This window comes from Uloborus diversus, chromosome 1, assembly GCF_026930045.1.
Source record: "Uloborus diversus isolate 005 chromosome 1, Udiv.v.3.1, whole genome shotgun sequence".
Classification (NCBI taxonomy): domain Eukaryota; kingdom Metazoa; phylum Arthropoda; class Arachnida; order Araneae; family Uloboridae; genus Uloborus; species Uloborus diversus.
The window spans coordinates 201,085,817-201,107,136 of record NC_072731.1 but is presented as its reverse complement, the minus strand read 5'-3'; the positions used below and the strand labels follow the sequence as shown (position 1 = coordinate 201,107,136).

The 21,320-nt window shown below is 35.7% G+C and overlaps 1 protein-coding gene across 1 annotated transcript in view; it reads right to left on the bottom strand.

Annotated features, from left to right (window-relative positions):
* The window catches only part of LOC129234129 (four and a half LIM domains protein 2-like), an 84,619-nt gene that overhangs the window by 22,446 nt on the left and 40,853 nt on the right, over positions 1-21,320 (bottom strand). The window contains exons 2-4 of the mRNA XM_054868023.1: positions 17,655-17,832; positions 16,076-16,309; positions 12,857-13,072 (exon numbers count right to left, since the gene is read on the bottom strand). Coding sequence (XP_054723998.1) covers positions 12,857-13,072; positions 16,076-16,309; positions 17,655-17,832 — 628 coding nt within the window. The remainder of the gene's footprint in view (positions 1-12,856; positions 13,073-16,075; positions 16,310-17,654; positions 17,833-21,320) is intronic.

Here is a 21,320-nt window from a genome sequence, read left to right as displayed (position 1 = left end):
TGTATTTTTTTTTGTTTATTTATTTTTTACGTATCTATGTCATTAGATGAGAGAGGCATCTTTTGTTTTTAGAAATCAGATATGAATGTTAAACAAGGTATGTTTGACACAATTTGCAGTCTTAACTAATTAAGAAAATATTGATAAGCAGCTGGAAAGTCGATGTTGGTAAACGGTAAAGTAGGCTCGTTTAGTTCGGGACAGAACTTCTTGTTTCTTTCATAAGTTGAGAAGTAAAGTAGTAAATAAGGAGCTATGTAAGCACCACCCTCTGTGATTCTTACCCACTAGTTTCTTGGCACATTCATTCGCTAACTCAATTCATTGCATTTCTTTTAAAAACCAGCGATATAGGAGAAACTAGCGGTACCCGCACGGCTTTGCCCGTAATAGAAAATTAAAAGGTCATTTGGTTCGCCTGTATGTTTACAAATAATGGATGATGTATTTCTCGACAATTTTATATGTTCATTTGCTCGCCCATGTTATGGTAGTTTGCTCATCCACGTTATGGTAACTTGCTCGTCCACGTTATGATAATTTGCTCGTCCACGTTATGATAATTTGCTCGTCCATGTTATGATCATTTGCTCGGTTAAATGTTCTTAAAATTGGAATAGAAAAAGAACAAAATCGAATTTTCGAAAAATTGCTTAGAAGTGCACACCCTCATACTACAAACTAAGTTTGTGCTAAATTTCATGAAAATCGGCCGAACGATTTAGGCGCTATGCGCGTAACACAGATCCTGACAGAGAAAGATTCAGGCATCCAGACAGAGACTTTCAGATTTATTATTCACTAGTGGTACCGCACGGCTTTGCCCGTAATAGAAAATTAAAAGGTCTTTTGGTTCGCCTGTATATTTACAAATAATGTATGGTGAACTTTCTCGCCAATTGGCTTGTGCCCATGTTACGGTTCCACGTTATGATAATTTCTTAATTTACTCGTCCATCTTATGATAATTTTTTTTCTTAAAATTGGAATAGAAAAAGAACCACATAGAATTTTCAAAAAATCGCTTCGAGGTGCACATCCCCATGCTACAAACTAACTTTGTGCTAAATTTCATGAAAATCGGCCGAACGGTCTAGATGCTATGCGCGTCACAGAGATCCTGACAGACAGAGATCCGGACAGAGATCCTGACAGACAGAGAGACTTTCAGCTTTATTATTAGTAAAGATAAAGAAAAGATAAAGATAAAAATAACAACCGGGCATTTGAATGTTGGGGCCCAATTTAAAAGACGGACGAAATAAAAACACTCACCTGTTTGTAAGCAGAATGGACTTACTTTGAGCGTCAAGAACAGGGCCTTGAGGACTGACCACGCACGCACGCGTGTCCTTCGGCCTCTCGTGAGTGGGACACCTTTCGAAGAACCTCACTATTCTCTATTACGCGTTTGTTTGATGCATTCCATGATGGCCGTCCCACGCTGACCTCTACTGACGGAGCCCACCTCGGATTTCACGAGAGCGCATTAAAAATGTTATCGTTAATTTAAATTTCCGGTGTTGTTATGCCTCGGTCTGGCTCAGAAAGAAAAGATCAGATCCTCTGCACACTGGTTCGAAAACCCTTCTTTGTTAAGTTTAGAATTAATCTTTAGTGGATGCATCTTTATTGGAGTATTTGAAATATTGCATTTCGCACTTTCCGTGAAGAATGCAATATCCAGTACGGTCATGCTTTGTGTTATTCCCGGGATCAGATGTCTTACTCTTGATCTGAGGCGGCGACATATACAGTATATGAGTAGGGTAGGGACGGATACAGAAATAATTTTTAGTGGGGGCCCGAAAATTGAAAAGCGCATCCCCCCCCGCCCCCCATACAATGTTTCATAACAAAGTAGTCATGACTTTTTTTAAAATGGTTTTTAGTATTCTTAAGGCCAATAAATCTACTTTTAAGTGCATGAATATTATGCACTAATATACTTTGAATGTGGAGGTAAAATATTTTTAACATTTCAAGCCAATCAAATACTAAACCGTATATAATTTCACCGAGATGCTATAAAATGAGTGGTTTTAGTTGGGAACATTGTCATAATGATTATAACAAGAGGGCAAGGTTATTACATAAACCCATATCTCATTTGAGTTTTATTAAATTAATTTATATTTTAACTTATAAAATATTATGTAATTAAGAAAATCATTGATCCATAACATATAAGTTTTATTGAATTAAAAACTATTTTCTTGTGAATTTTAAAGCAGTTGCTGATTTGTTCTTAAAATCATGATACAGTTGGATAATATTTCGATAATACATGCCGTTTTCATTAATGTTACGGTTTTGCCAAGAAACTACCATGTGATTTTTTTCATTTTGCATTTTTTATAAACTTAAAAGGAAATCTATTATTTTTCAATTTGCTCCCTGGGGATCGAAATGGTTCTTCTAGGTACTTCAACACATTTTTAAAGTCTTTTTAATGTTAATTATTGAATCCATCAAAGAAGATTAATTGACGAACCGCAATATTACCATAGGCGGATTTACGGGGGTGCCAGGGGGTGCGCCGCACCTCCAATATTTTTGGTTGGATTTTCAAAAAAAATTTAAGTGGAATATATTTTATCAGGAAAAAATTTATTTATTTCATCAGGAAGTTTGTGAAACAGCTTCTTTTCTACAGCTACAATGTAAGTTAATTTACTTGAAAGCAAACGAAAAAAATACAATAATATGCAGTTTATTGTGTGATTCGGTCACCACACATTGCCAGTGCAAGATAAATTGGGCTACGTATTAAGAAGTATTTTTATCCATTGAAAAAGAAAGAAAAAAAAATTACATGCATCACATAAACACATTTCTTAAATTATTTATCATTTAGTGCTGTATTATGGAATAATTGTATACTCTGCAATTGCATATTTAATGGTACATCATAACAATTTTTTTTCTTTGAAACAACTACGGGTAATAAAGGCCAAAAGTATGACTATTGTAATATATTTCCTCAAAAACAATATAAACTGTTTGAAATCCTTACACATCATTCCAGTAAACAGTGCTATAAAATTGCTCTGAAATTAACTAAAAACCAGCATTTTAAGAAGGAAGGCCCCCCGAAGACCCCATGTTTGTCCCAAGGGCGGATACAGGATTTCCTTTTAGGGGGGGGGGAGGTCATGCTCAAGAACGTAGTCTTACGTACAAAATTTTCTTCTAGGAATACCCCCCCCCCCGTAAAAACTCTTCAAATATACAAACAAAAATCATTGAAATCATAAAAGCTCTTTAAATATGCTTACAAATATCATCGAAATCTTTGATAAAAATTACTTGAAAAGTTTTCTCTTAAAATAGTTTTTCGGTTTTTGAATGTAAGCCGAAAATTTTCGGAAACGACAACTCAAAGTTTTCGGAAATTTTGTATCACAAAAACCCCTGGTTGATTTCATATTTGCATAGTACTCGACACATATCCATCTTAAATTATAAATTATCATGATACTTGACACATCCATCTTGTATGCAGAAAAATAACATCACTTAAAATAATAGTAAAACATCACTTAAAATAAAAGTAAACATTGCGGCGAAAATCTAATTGAAAATTAAATATTCCATAAATATAATGTGGACTTGATAAATTATTCACCGACTGATTAATTTCAATGTAGAAAATTGGAGGTTAACGAAGACGTCGCGTCGCAGTCTCAGAGTCTGATAGAGGAACTCCAGATATGTTTCCATCGGTTTTGGGTTCATCAGTTTTTTCAACAGTCCAAAAAAAGAGACTACACTGCTTTGTCACCCGAACGGTTCATTGTTTTTGTTATATTTCAGGGGTTTCCAAAGTGGGTGCTGCGGCATCCTGGGTTGCCGCAAGGAGGGGCGAGGGGTGCCGCGAGCTGTCCATATTTTTAATGTTCGTGTATAACTGAAATAGATTAGGGTGCCGTGAAAAAATTGTAATTCGTCAAAGGGTACCGTGAGTCGGAAAAAAATAGTGAACTCCTGTTATGTGTAGATCTTTTTTAACAAACGCGGCTTTTTTTCAACAGGGCTTCTGCTTAATACGGTTTGTTAGTTTACGAGAACCTTTGTATAATGAAGTTTTGCGCCAACACTGTACTCGAATTTTACATTTCTTGTACGATACTAAATCCAAAATACTAATTTAAACTAATGAACTATTTACAGCACATTTAAAAATAAACTCAGCACGACCAAAAACGGAAGTATCTAAAAATTGCAACAGAAAGAAACTGTAATCTACAGACTTTAAAAAAAAAAAAAAAAAAAATTAATTTGAATTTTGACATCTTGAATTTAAATTATGTTTTTCGCAATCACGAGTGTGTGTATGTAGGCGTGTGTGTTTGTGTGTGGGGGTATGTGTTTGCGTGTAGGGTTATGTGTATGTGTGTGTAGGCGTGCATATGTGTTTGTGTCTGTGTGCAGGCATGAATGTGTAGGTTGTTGTGTGTATGTGTGTGCGTATGTTTTTGTGTGAGTATGTGTGATGTCTGTATGCGTGTGTATATGTGTTTGTGTCTGTGTGCAGGCATGAATGTGTGGGTTGTTGTGTGTATGTGTGTGCGTATGTTTTTGTGTGTGTATGTGTGGATGTCTGTATGTATGCGTGTGTGTATGTGTTTGTGTGTGTGTAGTTGTGTATGTATGCGCGTGTGTGTAGGACATGGATGCAACCTGGAGACGGCTTTCGCTATAGGAGCAGCACCGTGAGGAGCCCGTCGACGGTGATGGTGCGGAGGATGGCGGTGGGAAAAATCAAAGGAACGCCAAAAACAGTCAAGTGAGAACAATAAGCAATTGTGATTGCTCAAAAAAAAAAAAAAAAAAACTATCGTTGATTAAATTTGTCGTATAAAAAGCGATCGGGCGGAAGACACTGCTTTGTTACTTTTTATTATACTGGCTCTTGAACCCAACGCTGCAGATTAACTATCTCAAGAAAAGCTGTTTTACTGTCTACATATTTTGAATACATATGCTATAAATAGAAAAGTCACAATTAATACCCCTCCCCCCCCTCCTTAAAAAAAAAGAACTCGAGAACTATTTACTGTTTTTTATTATGTATTCGGTCTGGCTTTTCTTTCTTTTTTTTTTCCAAGCAGTCATTTTCACTACTCAAGTGCTATGAACCTTTAAAACAGTTTACAAAGTATTGTCGCAAATTTTGATGACGGGGGGGGGGGGGCATGACCCCCTTGTTCTCCCCCTTGTATCCACTTCTTAAGGTTTCGATCAAGTTTTTTTTATCTTTTTGAGCAAACATTCAAATACTGTTGCGGTTGGGGGGGGGGGGGTCATGACCTCCATGACTCCCATGATCCCCCCCCCTTTTATCCGTCACTGGTTTGTCCTGGATAATACCTCCCAGGGTTGCCACTTAAAATATAGTTGCTTTAGTAGCCTTTAATATGAAAAATAGTTGCCAGATGCAGAAAATAGTTTTTATAGTAATCTCACATTTAAAAAAAAATAGCATTTATGTCATTCAAAGCAATGATACTTCAATAAATAGACACCACTCACAGCAGTGGGATAGACCTAAACGTGGGGCACATTTTCACTAAACGACCCTTGCAAAAGAAAACTTTAAAAAACATGTTCCAAACTTTAGTTCAACCTTTTTGAATGAACACTACAGAGACCAGCACTGACTAGTTACCTCGGTGATAGGCACAAGGATCCTCGGAGAATGATGTTAATTAAAAATAACAATGAAACACTGACTGTATAAAAAGAGTTAGACAAATCTAACCTGGCAGCATCGTAAAGGCTACGCAGATCCTAATCACAGCATCACGACGCCGCCAGATTAGGTTTGTCCCAACTACAGAAACGTCACATTCGTGATATTTCCGCGATCGAGAGAAAATTGGCTCTCGTTTTCAAAAAATGAATAATTCGGATACAAGAAATTAAAAACCAAAAAACAGTTAGAAAAGAATTAGTAGTGGAAACAAACTTTTTTCGATTGCAAAAACTAATCATTTACAAAAATCTCATCACCGGTATAATACTAAATACTTTTGACTAAAATAGTCACCCTAGTCGCCTTTGCCGGCAAAATAGTAACCTTAGTCGCGATTGGCATGAAATAAAGATACCTTCTGTTTTCGTTTTCACTGCCACTTTAAAATTGTAATCTGGAAAGATCGTAGAGAGAAGAAAGTTCATTTTAAAACTCAAGTCATTAGACCACAATGTGGAAATTCTGTTTTGGAAGAAAAGCATAGAGAAAAAAAAAGGACAGTGATCTGCTGAATTTAATTTATTTCTTATGTAGAAAAATAGATCAATGTTCAAGCTTCAAAATGAGTTCAGGTTTAATAAAGATGAATTTCTTCAATATTTAAAATATAATAGAAGATCTTAATTTTGAAATTATCTTCGTCAGTGTTTTATTTTTTACTTTTCAGCGGAATGCGAAATTGCATGAATAGTACCCTGATTTTTTCTTTCATTAGATCATTAGAATTCGAAGTATTTTCATTTTTCTTCATTGTTTTATTATTATTATTATTATTATTATTATCAGTTAAACAGTTAAACTTACTTCTGTTTTTTCCTTTTTTTTCAATCAATAAAGAAAAATACTGAAGAGTTCCTGCAAAAGCTACTAGATGGCAGCACGAGCTATGCTTTTTCTTACGATTGGTGTCAGGCAATGCTTTTCCTGCTTTACATCAATTTTTATCATACGTATCTGATAAAACAAGACGTTCCGTCTAAAACTAAACGAGCCTACTTTCCCGTATACCCATATCTACTTTCTAGTATCTGATCAATATTCTCAAAAATAGCTAAAATTGCAAATTGTTTGAAAAATATTTTTTTTTTATATTTTAAGCTGATTTCTATGAATAAAATACGCCTTACTCATCTAAAAAATTAGATGAAAAAAAAAAAACATAGCAGCGCCTTTTAAACAAAGCAGCCAATACACTTTTTTCCATTAAAAAAAATTCTTCAATTGCTTTCAAAAAGAAAAAAAAATAAATAAAATTAATAAGCTCATTAAAATAAATGCATCATATGAAAAAAAGAAGAAGAAGAAGAAGGAAAAAAAAAAAACCTTTATTTTTCCCCTGTTGCCAAAAAATAATTTTTAAAATGAATTAATGAACTTTTCAAAATAAATAAAAACAATAAAATGTCAATTTAAAGAAATAATTTTCATTAAAAAAAAAATCGTCTGCGCATATCTTTATGTAGAAACATAAAGGACTTAGAGTTAATCCGCCGACCAGGGATCAAATGTGAAATGGCGAGGTTTTCTAGGTTGCTGCAACACTTCCTATTGACTTTCCTCCGTCCCCACCAAAAAGAAAAAAAAATTAATTTGAATTTTGGCCTCTTGAATTCAAATTATGTTTTTCACAATCACGAGTGTGTGTGTGCGTGTGTAGGCGTGTGTGTTTATATGTGTGTGTGGGGGGTGTTTGTGTGTAGGCATGTGTGTTTATGTCTGTGTGCAGGTATGAGTGTCTGTGTGTGGGGGGGGGGGGAATGTGTATCTGTGTGTAGGCATATGTGTTTGTGTCTGTGTGCAGGCATGAGTGTGTGGGTAGTTGTGTGTAGGTGTGTGTGTATGTGTGTGTAGGCCTATGTATGTGTGTGTAGGCCTATATATGTGTGTGTAGGCCTATGTATGTGTGTGTGTACGTGCGTGTATGTATGCGTGTAGGTGTAGGACATTGACGCAACCTGAAGACGGTTTTCGCTAGAGGAGCAGCATCGTGAGGAGCCGGTCGACGGTGATGCTGCAGAGGGTGGCGGGGGGAAAATAAAATGATAGGACCTCAAAACAGTCAAACAAAAGATATAAACAATTGTGATTGCTCAAAAAAAAAAAAAAAATAATAATAATAATTTGAATTTTGACATCTGGAATTCGAATTATGTTTTTCGCAATCACGAGTGTGTGTGCACGGCAATAGGCGTGTATGTTTGTGTCTGTGTGCAGGTATAAGTGTGTGGGTAGTTGTGTGTATGAGTGTTTGTGTGAGGGGGGAATGTGTATGTGTGTGTAGGCAGGGGTGGCAAATAGGAGGGGTCAAGAGGGGGCGGTTGCCCCCCCCTAAATTTTTTGAGTAGAATGATAGAAAATGGGTGAACTCAATTTATGCAAGTCGGAAATCAATTTTCATCAGTAATAATTTGATGAAATTCGACACATTCCCAGACACGAAAAAGTGTTTTTCGTTCTTTGGATGATGACTTAGAAAATCATGAAGTATTTTCCGGCCTTTTCAGATCATAGAAAACTGACAGAGAACCATGGTTGATTTTAACTCGTTAACATTTCCTCATATAGGCTAAATATTTCATACTTGTGTGCCCAGTGTAACAATGGTATGTCCAATATGAGATGCCAGTGCAAGGTGGTGTGGCTGCATGGTTTTCACAAGGAAATTCCTTGATATTTTACATTCACTTTTACGCTCATTTTTTAAGTGTATATTTATTTGATGAGTGTTCATTGCTTTCTTCTGCTAGAAACACGTTTCAGTTGCTCAATGCATTATATGTTTTCATAGAAATTTCTTAAAAATGCATGTGATTATTAAATAAAAAAAAACATGTCAACAAATACCTTTCATGGAGCTCTATAATTATGCAATCTCGGAGTGACACAAGATGGTCTTCAAGAGTTAAAACCATAAAAACATTTCTCTATAACTTTAAAGCAGTGATTTGACAACTAGAAGAATTATTGCTAAACGATTCTTTCAATGGTGAAAAAGCTCATTCCCTTTAGCATGTATGACTTCGTTTGAATTTTTATTCAAATTGTTTGTATTGAGGAAAGTTTTTGAAAAATGCTTTACTCTATCAAAACATCATCAATCCGCTACCCTTAATTTTCGGACTATTCAAGCCACAGTTCAATCTACAATTGAAACTAAAAATAGATTTGATATACATGTATATTTCAATCAAACGTGAAACTTTTCAAAAAATTGCTTCCTCCGAGCCAAAAAAAAAGTGACAAAAATCCACATGATGATGTGAAGTCAAACATTTGTTTTTTAAATATTTTGTGACGTAATAGATTCAGTTTTGAATGAAATTAACACAAGATTTGATGATAATTATTTTTCTGTATGGTTGGCTCTATATTATCTATATTGGATTTTGAAAACAAAAAATAAAATGTTTCAATTATGAGCAAAATTTTTAACATGAGGTAAGAAAAATTTCATGCAATATACCGACAGACCGGCTATCACATCCAGAGACTGCAGTTTCGCCCATAGACGTTTTCTATTTAGTTGTACTTACAAAACAGCATAACACTAGGAACCGATAGATTAGTAACACGATTCCCTGCTCTTCCGAATTCCAAAAATTAAGCATTAAAACTTTTCTAAAAGGTATAAAAACTTTTGTGTCAAGATGTTTTGTATGTTAACTTATTAGAAAATGAATAAAAATTTTAATTGTTTCTAAACACTAATTTTAATTCATATTAAACCAATTTTATGACCACTACCTGTTAGCTAATGTGTGTTTGGTACCGCATTGTGGTAATACATATTTAAGAAACTCGACCACCCAAATGAAATGCTGAGATGCCGACCCTGTGTGTAGGCATATGTATTTGTGTCTGTATGCAGGCAGGAGTGTGTGGGTACTTGTGTGGAGGTGTGTGTATAAGTGTAGGTGTCTGTATGTATGCGTGTGTATCAGTGGCGCACACACGAATTTTGCAAGGGGAGGGTCCAAGGTCGAAAGCCTCATTTTCTTATCATACCCTAATATGCCGTCAAACATATTAACTTGATTTTATCGATGGTTATTACAGTGCATTCATTAATAAATTACCATTCCGCTTCTTATAGGCAATTCGTTATAGGAAAAGTGCAGAATATTTTGAAAAATATTTTAACATGAGGATTTTATTTTTCACTTCGTAGAACTGAAATTATTGTTTCCTTTGTTTGAAGCACACAATACGTACAAGTACATAGAATCGTAATGAATGGGGGGGGGGGATCAAGATCTATGGGAGGGGTCCGACCACCTGGACCCCTCCCTTGTGTGCGCCACTGGTGTGTATGTATGTGTTTGTGTATGTGTGTAGATGTATGTATGTGTGTGTGTATGTGTTTGTTTGTACGTGCGTGTATGTATGCGTGTAAATGTAGGATATTGGCGCAACCTGGAGATGTCTTTCGCTAGAGGAGCAGCATCGTGAGGAGCCGGTCGACGATGATGCTGCAGAGGGTGGCGGGGGGAAAATAAAATGATAGCACATCAAAACAGTCAAATGAAAGCAATAAGCAATCGTGATTGCTCAAAAAACATGTATAGATAAAAATGTTTTTAATGTCATGGGGGTGGGGGGGCACCAAATACTAGTTTTTAATATTCTTTAAAATTTCTGAAAATGAATCTTCCTGAGTGCTTATTTACTGGTTAGAATACCTAACAGAAAAACTTGACAGCACCAGTTCTGGAAGAATTTTTCGCTGGAAAAAAATCTTTTATGGATTCGATAGCTTCCACGCAGGAGTTAATTTTCGTCGGAGCTCACGGGAGCTTAGCTCCTGCATTTCATGTTAATTTTATGTATATTTACACATATTGAGAAGGACTCAGGTCATTTACACATCAAAATAAGTTCTGAAGACAATATAGAGCTCCTGCACTTTTTTCGTTAAAAATTGAAGCTTGTTTGCACAAGAGCAACGGCAACGACGTATAGGGTAAAGTCTCCTAATATGACCGTACTTGCTAATATGTTGAGGTAACTTTTTTCTCTCTCCTTGTATCCTAAATCCACGAAAAATTTCGGAACTGTTTGAGAGTTAATGTTTTGTTAATGTGATAGGAAATAGTGGTCTAATCTGCAGTTGGGGAGATTAATAGTTGTTTGCTTGCTTCACAGCTTCAAAGTGTTTTTACAGTGCTACAGTAATTAGGTAACACTGTTCTCATACATTTATAATTATAGCTTTAAAAGTTATTAATTATTTTGTGTTAACGAAAATTACGTCGAGGTTCTTCACTATTTTTTCGATTTCAAGAATAATTAAGAAATAAAAGATCAGGTCAGAAAAGCGCGCAAAATGGAGCGCTGCAATGTCGAGCGAAATTCGCAATGTGGAGCAAAGGAAGTTTCTTTTCTTCAGAAAAGGAAGAAAGGAGCTGAAAGTAGTAGAGATGAAAATGGTGCTGCGGTGTGTGATTGCTCAGTTTCATTTTCAAACGATCAGGAATTTGAACGGTGCTTTGTTTGTCAAAAAGACTATACAAAATAGGCTCATATAGATTCGCTGGAGACCGAAAAAATATCATTTATTTCGGTCAAATAGCTAATGTGTACAAATAATTAAAAGATGAAGTGCAAGAGATTGCTTTCGAGTGCTAAGAGGTACCTTATAGAAGGAGCCATCTCGTACAAACAAGCCTTTTCCAGATTTTTGAAAAAAAAATATTTCAAGCTAAAATATTTGGTTAGTTTTTAACTCCCCCCCCCTCAAATGAGGCTAATCTCAGAATCCCGAATTTCATTTCATATTCAATATTATTATTTTTTTCCTCAAGCATGTGACAAAAGCAAAACGTACAAACCCTGTCTTGCATAGATATGATTTCTCTATGATTGGAGCAATTGATGTCATTCTCCAGAAAAAAGAACTCTCAGCAGCAGCGTCTGAGTGATGCATTCTGATCATTTGCACCTAACAAGGCTTCGGCGAACCATGGTTTATGTTCCCCGCGGAAGAGCCTCATTAGGCGGCGCCTTTCAGTTCAACCAGGCTTCTTCTCAATTGGGGATTATGGAATTCTGAAGACAGAAAAAGCAGGTTGGGCGATGTTCAAAATAGAATCCCTGTATGGTGCTGTCAACAGCTGGGAATAAACGAATTTCGGTTCCATTTGCTCGGCAAAGTTTTCTTTTCATAAGTCACTGTACACTTGTGCTGAGTGATTTATATGGAAAGAGGAGAGCTAAACGAGGGGAACATGATGAAAATGGAAAGGTAGATTTTTATGGATTTTGGTGGGATTGTAGGAAAACCATGTTTTTTGGGAAAAGTTTCGCTCTTGAGAAAATTAAATGGAACACTAAGTACTAAAATAAAAGGCTGTTGTGCTGAAAAAGTGTTTTTAATTTCCTTCTCAGAAATGAAATATTTGCTGAAAAAATTAATGTGTGCGGGTCGTCATTTTATGCTCATCCTGATTCAAAAAACGCTCAAGCTTGCACTACTCTTAATTGTAAGAGTAACAAAAGTTATCAGTTGATTACGTGAACTAAGAAAAATCAAAATTCCTCTCCCTTCCATCATTCATATAAATTTTTGCAATGTCAATGTAATAAAGACAATAAACCTGCTGCTCTATCATGGCTGTTCCTGACTGAGGAACCCAATTCAAGGGCCAAACTGCAGTCTCTGGCGGGGGCAGATACAAGGGAGGGTGATGGGGACGATCGCCTCTCCCTTCAGGGACTCTTCACCGGCATTTTTTTGTTATTTAAGGTCAAAAAACGCAATTTGAGGAACTGTCTGATAAGAACAAAGCTAGGGGAAGGGTGGCTAGTAGCTTCTTCGGAAACTTTTCAGAATCCTTTGTCCGAAGCATTTGTGGTCAATATTTGAAACCAGTATACATGGTAAAAAAGTAAGTAATAAAAAACCAATCGCCGCTCCCATGAAACATTTCTGGATCGGCTCTTGGTCTGTGGATGATGCTGTAACCAAGCCAAGCTGTTTGATATTTGCATGCATTTCTGTCTTAGCTTTGCCTATGAGGGCGGTAATCTGTAGCTTCATACATATGATACATATTGAAAAAATAAAAAGACATATGCTAGGTTAATGCAAGAAGGACCCACCTCGTCACAACCCGAGCACCTGGGCTTTATTTTCTCCGCGAAGTGCCTCTCGCAATACAGTTTTCCGTCCCTGACGCAGTGCGTCAAGTCCACGAGTAGCTCGTCGCACGTGGAACACACGAAACACGCCGGATGCCAGGCCACGGATTCACCGAATTTGGGAGCGATCACAGCAACATCGCCCTTCTGCATGGTCCCTCCACAATTTCCGCACTCCTGCATAAAGGAAAATTCATTTCAGAATTGTATGGCTAAGGTGCCGTAAAACGGTACAACTTTGTGTCAAGAAGGCAACAATGGGCTACTGTTGCCATGGCGATAAGTTTGCTCTCTAGCGGCCTCTTTTTCGAACTTACGAGCTCCACAAAAATCACCCGCTAGTGTAACCATTTAGGTAGTTAAAGACACTTCATCAGAGATTGCCATGTTTTTTGCATACCATAGATAGTCGTTCTTAGTACGTGATTCGACTTACTCGTGGAAGAGCCAAAAGTTTCCTTTGGGCAGACCCCTTATACTGTTTTCCGAGGTCTGGTAAGTTCAGATTTGCTTTACTAATATGTCAGTTATGAATTAAGCCGCTTGTTGACTTAAAATGTTTCATAGTTTTCACAAGCTCTCAACATTTATTGAAAATGGGAATGTTGGGGTGCAACAAAGGACCAACTATTTTTCACGGTTTTCATTGGCTTGGAGCTTCATTTTATTCTCTATAGGGATGCTTTCGTCATATTTTGTGTTATTTATTGTAAATAATGGCAAGAAAAGACAGAAGAAAGCTTGGGGGTTGGCCTATCGCCCGTACTCATAGGAGTTTTTGATGAAGGTGCTGACTGAAATTTCATACCAAATATAAACTGAGATAATTTTTAAAAATTATTTATTTTGATGAGATTTGGAATAAAAAAATGTGACTTCGCATTTTAGTTTTCAAAAAAAAAAAAAAATTCCCCTTTTTGATCTCGTTTAAAGTTTGTCCGACCTACGCTTTTCCTAAGACCTAAGTATAGGTACCTTGCCTTTAGTTGGTGAAATTTTTCTGGTTTTCAAATGTTTCTATGTCAAACCTAGGCATATAATAAAGAACGTTACCTACGTTTACCATGTTGAACTCTATTAGTCATTCGAGACGACAATTGATGATTAAGTCTTAAAAAATTGAAAAAAAAAAAAAAAAGGTAAATGATGGACTCTAAGAAAATTCTTTGTACAGTTTCAAGCATAGGACAACGTGTAGTTCAGACAACATTATGCCAGATTAAGTTTTCAATGTGTTTTCCAGGTTAAAATGAGGTGGCCCATAGTTGTAGTATAGGGAAAATTCCCCTTCCTCTTCTTTCCAAATTAGATTTTCTTTAAACATTTCATTCGAAGGATGAGATGTGTAGCTACCATTGCTAAAATCCTCAAATTTCTAAATCAAAGATGTACACGGAATTTTCAATGAAAACATCAAAAAGTGGCCCATAGTTAGACCATTTTACAGTGCCCAATATCGGTAATTAGAAAGGAATACTTGACATGCTTCAAAATAATCTTCAAACAAAATTTTTTTTAATCATTTAATAAAGGCTACTGGTTTCGAAACATTATATTTTGATGTTGCGCAAACGAAGTTTAATTCCGGGGTAAAAATTTCTAATATGCAAAAAATTTGTTCTTAGATGTTGGCATTATTGGAAAAGAGAGTCTTATGAGCTACCTTGATAAACTCAGCTTAATCGGGGCTAACGTTAATAGTACATACTTCTATAACTTAAAACTTGTTGTACAATGATAACTTCCAAATTTTCATTGACATAAAATGCAGATTGAGCATAAATTGCATAATAAATTATTATTGTTCTATCTTGTGCTACAAGTTTTTGAGTTCTGCTAAAACTAGATTAAAATGTATTCGATGTAAAGATTAGTATTATGAGAGCAAAAGACAATTGCATCTAGAAAGCTGCAAAGCGTATAGTATATAAATGTACTCGAAACTGCATTAAATACTTGTTTCAATTTTCAACTATATAATAATCAAGTAATACGAAAGGTTTAATTGCACTTCATATTTCCTCGAATTTGCAATATTTCACGCAATGCACCCTCGAGATTGAAAATCTTATATAATGCATCCACGGTTTAGAAATTGTTTTACACTACCCCTCAAGTTTGATTCAAGGCATCGCTGCTTCTGTCTAATATACTAAATACACAATTCATGTTGAATAATATAAAGGTTGTCTCAAAGTTTTCGCAAGATTTGAACCAAGTAGAATATTTTTTAATTCATTGTTGACGACGAGAAAACGGAAGCAGTCTGACAGCTGACAGTTTTGGGTGAGTAAAAATGCATCACTGCACTAAGGAACAAGACGATTCCATTGTTTTGTTGAACAATCTATTGCTGCATGAGGCAGCTCTTGCACTTGTAGTCTCTTATTTCCATGATCAGAATTGGCCCCCTAGATGGTATAACTTAATGCCATTGGATTCTTTTCTATAGGGTAATGTGAAGTCAATTGAACCACATTGATGCAAAATGATCATAAATTTCGACAAAAGAATACGTGTTTGCCAGCATGGCTGTGGAGGTCATTTATTCGATGTGCTCGCTATTATATGAATTTCATGTTTCAATAAAAAACGCAGTTGAACTAAAATTTAGTTTTCTATTTGATTCAAATGTTGCTTAAATTTTTGGGCACTCTTTAAATATATTAAGTACAATATAACTTTTAGATATTATTGAGTAGAAATTTTTAGTTTTTTGTATTTGTCCGACTGATCAAATGCCAATTTTTCATACATTCTCGTTACAACAATTTTACATCGTCAGGTAACCTTACAACAATTTTAAGAATCCTTGCAACAGGTTTCTATACGGTTCAATATTTTTACGATCGAAGTTGACAGTACTTAATATTCCTTGTATTCGCCTTTTTTTCCCACATCATATTTAAATTTTCAGTGAGAAGTTTCAAATATTAAAATATTGGAGTAGAAAATGTAAGTGTATTTTTTGAATGAATTGTCTTTATTTGACTCTCTTATTAGAACCAATGCATCACAACCTTGTTAAACAAAATAAATCAGTTCTATTTGTTAAATTTGAATTTGATTGTTTTAGTTTTAGTATGTTTTATTTGTTTGTCGAATCTGTTACATGTGACCAACTTCAGTACAGTAACAACAAGGGTAATAATAACAGTAACAGCAAGTGTACTTACTTACATTTTGGCGGTCAAGGAATTCCCGAACGTAGGCGATGTCCAGGGCCATCTCGTTTCTCATGTTGACGAAATCCTCGAAAGCCTTCAGGTGGTCCCTGTGCAGGTTCTGGCAGTACGCAGAAGCCAAATCTTGCTTGGGAAGCTGAAACTGTAACTGCTTTTCCCGGTACGTCTCTCCGGTAGATTTCCATCTGGGCACTTTATGATTGGGTAGCTGAGCGAAATATTCCTCCACCTGGAACAAGATTCATATTCAAAATGCTACGTTTGAAAGAAAAGGTGTGCGAAATCATGGTGAATCAATTCATCATCTATTCTTTCTGAACATTTACTTTTATCATTAAAGCGTGTGGATCAGCCATGTTGTTTCAGGAGCCCTAAAGTAACGTTCAGTATTCAGTAAAATTAAGAATGGTTTAGATTCTCAGGTTCAATGCCTTTAGAAGACGATGCCATGACCAAAATAAAACTTGTGATATCGAGAATCCTTTTGGTTTTTTGTGAGACATTTTTATGTTCGCATGGTTGAGAGAGAGATAGAAGCACAGTTTATCGACTTCCAGACAGAATAGGAGAATGAAAGAAAAGTTCGCGAAGAAATCGACACTAAGTTGTCGGACCTCGTAGAGCGGAATACCTGGTCCAAAGTCGTCTCGAATATGAATAATGCAAGTCATATTAAATATTTATCTTCAACATCTTCCAACATTTTTAATTAAAGCTCACTTTAGTGCGCTAACCCGCTAAAACTTCTTGTTCTAGATTCTAGGAACAACGCTGTGATGATACCTGATTCCGCAACATTTTTCAAGCTTCACTGCCTCTTCAGATTCGAGATATTAATCCTTTTATATAGTAAATGGTAAGTTCAATAATTGGTTTAGTAAAAGCTGAGGCAAAGACCCCCAAGCCACGTGACTCAACAACGACGAATGGCTGTCACGTTTTGCGTGAGATTAGCGAAAGAAACATGATTTCTTCCAATGCTTCACGAATTAAAGTCTTCACTCCCTCCATTTTACCTCTTCTCAATGAGTCGAACCGGTGTATCTATAACTCAGCTAAATGGAATAAAAGTTCTTTTTAAGGAGATTTTCAAGATGTAGAAGTTTAGGAAATTGGTATTAGAACAATACCAGATAATTCTTTAGATAAAATTCCTCCATTTTAATACACAGGGATGAATAACCAGTGGTGAATAACCCTAAATGATTCATGTACATTAAAAAGCACACTATCTACAGAGACAGGTGATTCATGACAAAGTACATCCTTATCTTTTTCTTTAATTTCTATATTTTTTTGTGGTTCACATTCAACATTGCGTATATTTGCATAACATGATTTCTTATGATTAACATTTAAATTACATTGCATTTTGTACAAATAGAGTACATTAAATAAGAAAAGTATGAAAGGTATAAAAAGCACTTTTAGGTGCATTCATACCAAGAGATGTGAAGCGGCAAGGTCCCTTGAACTCTAGACCCAGGTCCTCGCTATAACTTGTTTGGGCCCTGGGTTAATGTTATTTTTATTATTATTATCATTTTTTTTTTGGTTCTACATTATTTTCTTACTTTTTCTGGCGATAAGCCTGGAGGTGTCCACGCATATATTTTATGGGGTTCTTTGGTCTTTGTGCGGCAGGGACACTTGAATTCTGCACTGATTCCGAGACTGTTCTGGATGCTGAAGAGGTTTTCCTCCACAATCGAGTGATTTTGATGAGGAACATTACAATTTTTGCACACTTTCCTGGCAGAAAAAGAGACAGTTAAGAACTACAAAATGTCAAAATAATGAAAATTTTTTACCGAAAGCAACTTTGAAAATTTATATTTCATATTTTTTCCAACATATGCACATGATTTTAAAGAAAATTCTCATGACTTTCCAAGTGAATTTAAGAGGTTTGCTAACTATACAAAAGGAATCATTATGTTTTTCTCATTATTTAAGGTGCTTAAAAAGAAAATAAAAAACAACTTTTTTTGAACCTTGAAACACACGTCTTGGGCTGTCCGCAAATAATGTCATATTTTGAGGGGTAAGAAGAAGTCCAACATCACGCATTGTTATTAGAATATGTTTTTGAAAAATTGCGTGATACGTGGCAGGTAGAGAGGGGGGGGGGGCAGGTGAAGTGGGGCACTTTGTGACAAGGGGGGTTGGAGTGTGGCACTTTGTGACAAGGGTGGAGGCGCTCAAATAGGGTGAAGAAAGGTGTGAGGTCAGCTCTTTTGTGATTTTCATTTTTATGCTGCTCTTCACAAAATACACTTGTGCAAATACTTTGTGTGCAATGTGCTAAATAATTATAATTTACACAAAGGTGTTAAACTGAGTAACAAAATAATTTAACAAATTATTTTTGAACGCTCCTTGTTCAGTGGGGTCGTTTCCAAAATTTTAAAAGTATTTTTTTTCTGAAAGAGCATGCTTAAAAATATAGGATCTGATCATTTTTTGATAAATCTGTTTACGTTTAATATTTAAAAAAAATTACTTAAATCGGTGCGCTTTCATTGTTTACGCTTCTGCCGATGACATCACAAATGATGAAATGCCATTTTGTGTTGCCATTCACAGTGCAAAATATTTAATTCGCATCTTACTCACGTGTTTTGGCAACGATAAGGTTGAAAGCAAAGCGTATAGCGCAATTTCAATTCGCTGCTTGATTATCATAACGTGGAAACGTAATAGAAAGATGCGGCAAAGTGCATCATTTGTGACATCATCAAGACCACTCCTTGTTTGAAAAATCGGACACTTTAAAAAATTAATTTAAAAAAAACTGTTGGGAAAATAAAAGTATTTTCTGGGTCCATGTTATTTTTTTTTTTTGCTCATTCTATCCATTTCAATGATTAAAAGTAGTACTTTTGACTGAAGGAAACCACCCCATTGCATATTTTTGTGTAATTTCTATTTTTTTTTTTTTTTTTTTTTTTTAAGTATTGTAGAAAGCAGCGAAGATTTTTTAAAGAACATCATAAAGTGCTGTTCGTAAATTCTTGAAAGTGAAAGAATAGAAAGAAGTCACAAGTATTAAAGGAAATAATTTCTTTTCAAAACTATTAGTTATTGATAGGTAATTATTGATAGGTAATCTTTAAAACTGTTTAGAAATTTAGTTTAATAATAGTTATAACATAAATAGCGTTTTTTATTTCTATCATCTAAAACAATAGTTATCTTTCAAAACGTGTCGCCTTACCAAACCTTTGTATCGAATAATTGTAATAATTGGTTGTAATTTTCATATTTCCATACATCCTGCATCCGTCTAAAAGTAGCAGCATCATACAAACTGTCATTTAAATCATCAAGTAAATTACGGATCATATGCTAAGAATGGAAGAGCAGCGTTAGTAAAATAACTGACATCTTGTCATCGTAAGGTTTACTCATTACAAGAACTGTTTTGGCAAACCTTCAAAGTTTATCTGCTACCCTTCAAAGGGTGCATGAGATCACATAAACACGACGCAAAATTGGATCAGTATCAGAAAGCAAAAAAGACGTTGTTCATAACACCTGTCACTCCTTACCATAAAACTTTCTTTGTTGAAGCACAACACGAAGGAGATTTTTTTGACTGTGAAAAGAAGGAAGATATGAAAGTAGGGAACGATACATCATGAACCGCCTTTTATTTCCGGGGGGAGGAGGAGGGGAGGATTGTGGACCACGTGTTGGAGTTTTTTTGAAAAAAAAGGGATAATTTCCCTTTACAAATGACAATTGTGCGCTAATTACATAAAATGCACACTCAAGTAAAACCAATATTTACTACCAGTGTTTAATTGCCAGTCGGCTTGATTTTTTTAAAACGACGCATTTTGTAACTCAGCACGTAATTAAGTAAGTTACCGCCCTATAGCCAAGGCTAAGGCAGAAATACATCGCTAGCTCAGTCAATTCCAGCCGAGGACTGCAGTTTCGTGCTTATTAGTACTCATCAGCTCGGCATAGGAGTGACTGAGTTGGAGATGGAAAACCTCTTAAGGAAGCCAAGAATGCCAAACAAACTGGTAGCTAATACAGAATTAGTACTGACCAAACGAGTGACCGAAGAAATAGTTCGGTTCAACTCGAATATTGAAGGCAAGGCTGGTATATTCAGTAAGTTACCGCCCTATAGCCACGGCTAAGGCAGAAATACATGAAATACACCCCCAGTTCAGTCAATTCCAGCTGAGGACTGCTTTGATCATTGCTTCGGTCAATCGTCTGGTCAGTGCTAATTCTTGTATTAGCTACCAGTTTGTTTGGCACTCTTGGCTTCCTTACGAGGTTTTCCAACTCCAGCACAGTCACTCCTATGCCGGGCTAATAAGCACGAAACTGCAGTCCTCGGCTGGAACTGACTGAGCTGGCGGTGTATTTCATGTATTTCTGCCTTGGCCCTGGCTATAGGGCGGTAACTTACTATACCTGCCTTGTCTTCAATATTCGAGTTGAACCGAACCATTGCTTCGGTCACTCGTCTGGCCAGTGCTAATTCTGTATTAGCTATCAGTTTATTTGGCACTCTTGACTTCCTTAAGAGGCTTTCCACCTCCAGCTCCGTCACTCCTATGCCGGGATGATGAGTGCTAATAAGCACGTGACTGAGCTGGCGGTGTATTCCAGCATGTAATGTTTCATTGAAATCATAAGCAAAGCACTTTCCGTGTAATAGTAACGAAATGACGCTAGTTTTTGTAGAATAGGAAGTTCTAAATGACAAAATGTAACCACTTTCCGTGCACCAATAATAAAGTATAAAAGTATAACTGCCTTTTTAACTATCATAATAAAGTAGTAACACGTTTCTGTCTATCTATACTTTTAAAATTTGTTCGCGTCCTTCTGTCTGTCCGTCTGAAGCTTGGTATTCTCGAAAATCGCTGAGAGTCAAGATTCAAACGAGATACCGATCGATTCGAAATTTTCCAAGAAAAAAAAAGACTGAGCTTGTAATTATACAACTTTAATTCGCGGAGATAATAATTAAAACGTCTATTAACATCACGTTCTCAAAAAATTTTATTTCTTTCCTGTTGCCATTTTGTATACGAGTTAGCAAATAATATTCTAATAATTGCTATCTAAATCTTTAAACAACTTTTTCGTTTAAAATTTTATTTTAAAAAAATTAGCTTTGTTTCTCTTTTATTCTAAGCAATGATTTTTATTTCTTTCTGTTGCCATTTTACTTATGTGTTAATTATAACAAATAGCATTTTAATAATTGT